The sequence below is a fragment of the Mus caroli genome, chromosome 14, assembly GCF_900094665.2.
Source record: "Mus caroli chromosome 14, CAROLI_EIJ_v1.1, whole genome shotgun sequence".
In the NCBI taxonomy this organism is placed as follows: Eukaryota; Metazoa; Chordata; class Mammalia; order Rodentia; family Muridae; genus Mus; species Mus caroli.
Genome location: NC_034583.1, coordinates 86,732,205 through 86,739,597, shown reverse-complemented (window position 1 = coordinate 86,739,597; position 7,393 = coordinate 86,732,205). Strand labels below are relative to the sequence as shown.

At 35.8% G+C, this 7,393-nt stretch overlaps 1 protein-coding gene across 1 annotated transcript in view; it reads left to right on the top strand.

The window, feature by feature from the left end:
• Positions 1 to 7,393, top strand: part of Klhl1 (kelch like family member 1) — a 369,504-nt gene that overhangs the window by 148,003 nt on the left and 214,108 nt on the right. The window contains exon 4 of the mRNA XM_021181703.1: positions 4,403 to 4,599. Coding sequence (XP_021037362.1) covers positions 4,403 to 4,599 — 197 coding nt within the window. The remainder of the gene's footprint in view (positions 1 to 4,402; positions 4,600 to 7,393) is intronic.

The window sequence follows — 7,393 nt, the reverse complement described above, 5'->3', positions numbered from 1 at the left end:
CCACCTTCTTGAGTTCTTTATATATATTGGATATTAGTCCCTTATCTGATTTAGGATAGGTGAAGATCCTTTCCCAATCTGTTGGTGGTTTTCTTGTCTTATTGATGGTGTCTTTAGCCTTTTTTGTTTTTCAAGACAGGGTTTCTTTGTATAGCCCAAGTTTCTATTTCTTTCAGGCAGCCGTTTGGGTCTCCGACTTCTTCCTATCTAAGCAACTCTGTGTGAAAGAAAGCTTTTCTTGTTTGCACAGGGCTAGTGAATTGGTCAGCTTCAGGGACTTCCTGAAGCTCCTTTGAATTGCTTACCTTCTCTGCTGGATGCAATGTTTCAATCTCAGAGGAAACTATTATGCAACAGAAGAAAATACTGCAGTCACCAAATTAAACAAAAACAAACAAACAAAAAACAGAAACAAAAAACAAAACAAACAAAAAAAAGATAAAAATTTCTAATACAAGATCAAAACACGGTCATTTTTCTTAGAGCTCAGAACTCCTTTTCATACTATAATTCTCTTAGAGATAAAAGTATTCTGGCTTAAACTCTAAATTGAAAGAAAAAGTCCAAATGCAGTAGATGCCTGTAGAACTGTTAAACAGATAAATAGATAACAAAAGAAAGAAGCCATGAAGGCATAGGAAAACCACAAAAGCTGGAGATGAGAATACCTGCTGAAATGTGAGACCAGCACCTGGTTAACCCTGCAGCTTCATATTAATATTTTAGTATCCTCGCCTGATAATTGGAATTAACACTAAACAGAACAATGTATTCAGCAATGAAAATACAGTAGACACAGTACACAGAAAACAGCAGAACAAGTGTAGTTAGATATTCTAGTAGATAGACAGGGCCTCAAGTGGAGGATTACTAACCCACAGTCAAAATTTCTGACCTGGAATTATTCCTGTCTAAAAGAACTGCAGAAACAGAAAAGGAGAAGAGACTGAATGAAAGGCAGTCATCGAATGACCTGCCAGATTTGGCATCCATCTCATGGTGGGGAAAAGAAAATAAGCTATTAGAATTTCTTTAGCTTGGAAAATAGAAAAGAAGAAGAGGAATAAGTGACTGTGACAGACTAGTGAGAGAGATTGCTCATGCTCAATAGGTGAGCGAAACACATCAATTTCTTGAGTTACAGAATTTACTAATTTTATTGCCAGTTAAGTAATTTTAGTAAAAAAGGGATTGTTTTATAAGTGTGGAAACTTCTCTGACATTGACTTCTGTCTGTCTGTCTTTCTTTCTTTCTTTCTTTCTTTCTTTCTTTCTTTCTTTCTTTCTTCCTTTCTTTCTTACTTTCTCTTGGTCAACTATTATGAAGTAGATATTTGAGCCTCTTAATAATTCTCCATGAACCTTTATTACTCTTCATATCTCTGTTCCTTTATGCCACTCTCTTTCAAAAGTATTTACTTATTGTTCTCATTGCCGTATTCAGCTGTTATTTTATTGTTTGTGCTTTTTGGGTATCATGAGATCATTTCAATTGTTATTCCTTTGTTTCATTGAGGGCCTTATCTGTTTTTTTTTATTTTGTTTTGTTTTTGTTTTTCTTATAAAATGATCTCATGCTACCATATCTTGTGTGGAGTTAATTTCACTTCACCAATAGTGAATTTATGCTCAGATTGTCCAGGGTGTTGGTCACCTTCTTCCACTCTAGGTTTCCTCATGAGCTTTTGAGTTTTGACACTTGGATCCTTTGGGAGTGAGAATTTCTTTTGTCTCTTTTAAGTCATGCACTTTTGGAGTTCTTTTATCTCCTACACACCAAGCCCAGAGTCCTATTTTATAGGAAGCACAGTAACTTCAGCGGTAATGTGTTTCCTGGTTCAGTTCTGTCACAGGATGTTTTTGTCAACTTTGTCTTTTAGGGCCATAGTGATCCGTAGCATATCTTCCAAAAGGAAATTTAGAAGCCTTTGCATTCTTTTATTCTGATTATTAGATTTTTGCGATCTAAGTACAATATAGACAATCATTTATCAGGTGTATGATTTGTAGGTACCTTCCTAATAGAAGGCTCAGCTCTTGGTTTCTCAGAGAGTGTCTCTTGAAATGAATTTCATGTAGTCAAATTTCTCCTGTTCTTATAAGATTATACTTTGATATTTACCTAACATATTTCACTGACATAAGGTCACAATGATTTTCTCTTATCTTTAAAGATGATTTATAATCAGGGTTTAACTTTTATGCCTGTAATCTTTCTTGAGTAAATTTTATATATTTTAAGGTTTATAAAGTGCATTACATGTTTGTTCATGATTGTTTGACTTGTTCAGTCTTCCTTTCAACTAACTTTTTTCCCCACTTCTTTCTATGTAATTTTATATGATTTTGTATGTTCTTATTTACAGATATTTTGTTCATTTCCATTGTTCTGTTTGTTTGTTAGGAGCAGTCTTATTCAGTTTAATTATACTTTCTTTGTACTAAGTCTAGAAGTGGTTTTCATTTGTTTGTTTGTTTTTTAATTTTTGGATTGCCTGGGTTCATTACATACTCATAACAATAATAGATTTACATTTTACATTTTTTGCTAAAATGTTTTTAGAATGTTGAATATAATTAGAATGGATGTTAATATAAATTTGGGATGAATGAAACACTAACACATTTGCTTTTTAAGCTCAAAACTCAAACTTTAATGGTCAGGATATTACAGGTAGAAATTTCCAAAGCTTATATCTGAATACAGTGGCTCACACGATAACTGATCTTACTTATTGAACTTCCAATCAATGCGGATAATTTATCATGACAATAAGACTATAAAGCACACTGAGAAAGAGAAAAAGACCCATCAGATAAACTCAGAGCCCATGAGCTCTCATCCAGTTCAAGCCTGAGGGACTCAATATTGTTATTCATGATAAAATATGTAAAGCCTTACTAGACAGGGAGGCTCATTACTGACTCAGTAACTAGTAATTTTGTACCAGAAGCTGGTCACCTAGGCAACCTCTGATGACAATGAACAAATGTTCCAGACATGCAGAAGGAAATGTGTATTCTGCCTATGTGTGAAAGTTCAGTAGTTTCTACCCTTCTGAGCCAAAGGTCTCAGACTGCAGCCAAGAGTAATTCTGGAAAGTACTTCTTCTCACAAAGAGCAAGTCAAGCCTGCTGTACTGATTGTTTGTGTAAAAAATTTAATGGGAGAATGTACAATTAAAAATATTTATCTCTTTGCTATTTCAAATGAAAGAATCACAGTTATACTATTAAACACATACTATCAATATTTATCTGATTTGAACATCTTTGTTTAGAAAATATGTTTCCACTTTTTTAAACATTTTTTCTTTTTTTAAAATTTATTATTAGATATTTTCTTTTTTTTACATTTCAAATGTTATCCCCTTTCTTAGTTTCCCCTCCTAAAAATCCCCTATTCCCTCCCCCCTCGCCCTGCTCCCCAACCTACCTACTCCCATTCCTGGCCCTGGCATTCCCCTATATTGGGGCATAGAACCTTCACAAGACCTAGGGCCTCTCCTCCCATTGATGATCGAGTAGGCCATCCTCTGCTACATATGCAATTAGAGCCACAAGTTCTACCATGAGTTTTCTTTGATTGGTGATTTAGTCCCAAGGAGTTCTGGGGGTACTGGTTAGTTCATATCTACTTTTTGATCAATTTATTAAATAATTTAGAAAATATTTCCCCAAAGATATTATTTAATGGTAGTATTTTTTAGACTTACATGTAACTATAAATTTGACCCAGAGTTAATTATTAGACTCGATTATAAATACGTTATTATATATTTCAAGATGTCCTTACTATTTTCTCTATTGTAAAATTAGTTTTATAAATATAGGTATATATTTTATGAATTGTTATATATGCATATTCAAATATTTATTTTATTATATTTGTTATTTAATAATATTTATTTAAGATAGTTATTACAGTGTATACCACACTCTCCAGGTTTTGATTCACAGTAGAGGTCTGTCTTGTATTTTATATACCCCATCTATGTAGGTTCACTTATAACTTATAACAGCTAGGAGAAGAGGGCATGAATCAATGAAGGGCAGGTTAAGTGTGTTAGATGTTTTAATATATAACCTTCCCAGTAGTTGACAGCCCAATAACAAGAACTTCAAATATCTTCCATATATTAGGTGAAATATCATAAATCCTTAGGGAAAAATATTGAAAATACCTCTTAAGGAATGTTAATTGTTTATGTGCTGTTGCACATATTAATCCAGAGTAACTATGTTTGCCTGCATAAGACTGTAACTTATCAGGGCAGTCAAACATTCCAAGTGAGGAAAAGACTCAACTACTTATTACATTAGCCATGTGAGAAAGGCTAAAGAAAACAAGTAACATATGTTTTTGTTTGTTTTTTTTGTTTTGTTTTTGGTTGTACTTTAGGTTGCTTGGAATTAAAAGAAGACACTATTGAAAACCTTCTTGCAGCTGCGTGCCTTCTCCAGCTCCCTCAAGTGGTCGAAGTGTGCTGTCACTTCCTCATGAAACTTCTGCATCCATCCAACTGTCTAGGAATACGGGCATTTGCTGATGCTCAAGGATGCATTGAATTAATGAAGGTGGCGCACAGCTACACCATGGTAAGGATTTAATATTTAAATAGTGCAGTATTACATTATAATATCAAATGAGACGAGCTGTTTTGATGGCTTTCAATAATTTTTTATGATTAAAATGTATCATATCATTAGTATATTTCTATTTTTGTCTGTTATTATGACATAATATTTTATAACCTTAAGGTAAATAATAATTTGGTCTGATGTTAATTTTGTGAAATTATCTTTATAGACAATATTCACATATGGGTGTTGACTATGTAGAATTCTAAATGTTGATAAACCAGTGTTTTCGTTCAAAAGAAATCTTTCATGGAAGATTAGATATGGGACAGCTCAGTCTTTCAGCTGTAATGGGTAGTGTACAATGTTTATGTGTGTCATTGATGTGGGTCCCTGCTTCAATCTTTCTTAACCAGGTGTGTCTGGGTACTGCCAATCCACCCGTTCAGAAAGGAGGCAGAGTCTGAAGCCCCATTCAGGGTCTCAGAGCATTGTTGTTCACCAGAACAGAAAGATGAAAGTTTGGTCTGAGCTAAATGAAGGCTGCTCTAGGTGTATGTGGGCACCTCCAATTTACTGCCTAGAGAGGAAGTGAAGAACAGCAGGGGGCAGGGCATCCCCATCTCCTTTCATGGCCTGAGACTGCCATTGCATGCTAGACCTGCAGGGGAGAGTAAGGCCCAAGATGAACAAGATCCAATCCAATTGGGAACTAGTCCTGAGTGCCTTGTTTGTGGGAGAAGAGAGAAGCCCTTCTTCTGTAGTCTTATTTATACAAAGGCGAAATTTCCCATTGGCCATCTCTAATAAAGCAGCGATCTGAGATGACCTTAGCGTGTTCATGTTTATTATTTGTTCTCAATGTAAAGGCATACTTTATTAGAGATGATCCAAGGATTATAAAGTTTGGGGAAAGGGCATGAGAATATCCAGGAAGGGACGGTCTCGAGCTGAAGGCTAAGGTTAGTGAGACGCTTTGTTAGCGTGGAGAGGCATTCTAGTTGCTGCCTTATGTTACTACCTGCCTGAGGTCCTCTCAGTTGGGCATTGTGGGTAATTTTTCAGAGCAGGCAAGAAGAAGGCAGCTCCACTCCTGCTGTGTCAGATCTCAGAGATCTGGTGGATTTGACCACACCCACCTCACCAGTTCTTATTGCCTGTCTGGTATACAAATATTGTATACCAGTAATTTTTTTCAGGGCAAATATTTCAAAATAGACAACCCTTTGTATGTATTTTATAAAGTTAACTTTCAAAAATGTTTTCATAATTCCAAAGTATAAATGGCATGCATAGCAATCAACAAATATTCTTGAAATAGTTAAAAAAATTAGGTTGGTTTGCCACAATTTTCATTCTATAGTGATCCTTTCATCAGAATTATAAAGATTGTAAAAGTCCCTTTAATTGTATACTTTATGTTTACATCTTTAACTTATAAAATCTTTATTAATTTTATTTTATTTATATTGTTGTTTGGTCTGCCTGTGTGTACTTATGTGCACCATCTGCTTACATAGTGTGGACAAAGGTCTAGATGGCACAAGGCAGCCTGGAACTATAATTACATATAATTGTGGGCTTCAATAAGATTGCTAAAACTGAAACTGGGTCACTGGTTCGGTATTAAGCAAATCTACTCTATAAAATATTATGTGAGTCTGCTGTATACTTCCCAGCAGGTGAATGTGCACAGTTCTTGCTGCCACCCCAATGATCTGGATTCCAGAGAAAGGCACACATACACAGCTTTATATTTTAAATACCTTAAACAGCTCAATGGCTGGGCCACTCCCTAACTCCATGTGGCTAACACACACTCCTCTCTGATATACCTGAGTTAATACTTACCAAATCTACACTTTATCATTATTGTCCTGGACCCTGTTGGGCAACCTTCCTGGGGCCACTTTCTCCCTGAACCTACATGTTGGCTGTCTCACTCTCCTGAACCTTTCTGGAGTGGTCCTCTCCTATGCCCTTGTCATGACAGAATCCCCTGTTTCTCTTTCCTCAATCCCTTCCCAGGAGTCCTAAAAGCCCTACCTCCTCTCTTTGCTCAGTCATTGACTTTATTTACCAGTCAAAAACCAACTGGGACAGGCTTCCTTTAGCTCCATGTGCAGGATACTGCAAACAGGCTTTTAGGTAATATAATTAGCATGAGAACACAGGCTTCTACAGGTCACCTTCAAAAATAGCAGTGTTGGGACTAGAGAGATGGCTTAGCAGTCAAGAGCACCAGCTGCACTCCCAGAGGATCATGGTTTAATTCTCTACCATGGCAGCTCACACCTGTATTAATTCCAGTTCCAGAGATCTGACACCTTCACGCTGACATATCTGCAGCCAAAACACCAATGAACGTGGAAAATAAAATTATTTAAAAAAAGAATAACAATGTTCTTAACCACCGAGCCATCTCTAAAGCCATGAGTTGCACACTTTAAATGTGACTCTTTGATGTTGATAGATTTTTTCTTCCTATTACTTCCAGTAAAGAAAGTACAAATTCATACAAAACTCAATATTTATTGAAGATCACTTGCTAGATATAATTATTGTAATGTCATACTCATACACACAGTAAAGAACATACTCTAGATTAGTAATATATTTTTATATAAGTAACTTTGATGGTAATTCTTAAAATAAATACATAAGATGTTAGAGCATATTTCATTAGAAACTCAAGGTAAAATTGCCCATAGTAGAGCCGGGCGTGGTGGCGCACGCCTTTAATCCCAGCACTCGGGAGGCAGAGGCAGGCGGATTTCTGAGTTCGAGGCCAGCCTGGTCTACAAAGTGAGTG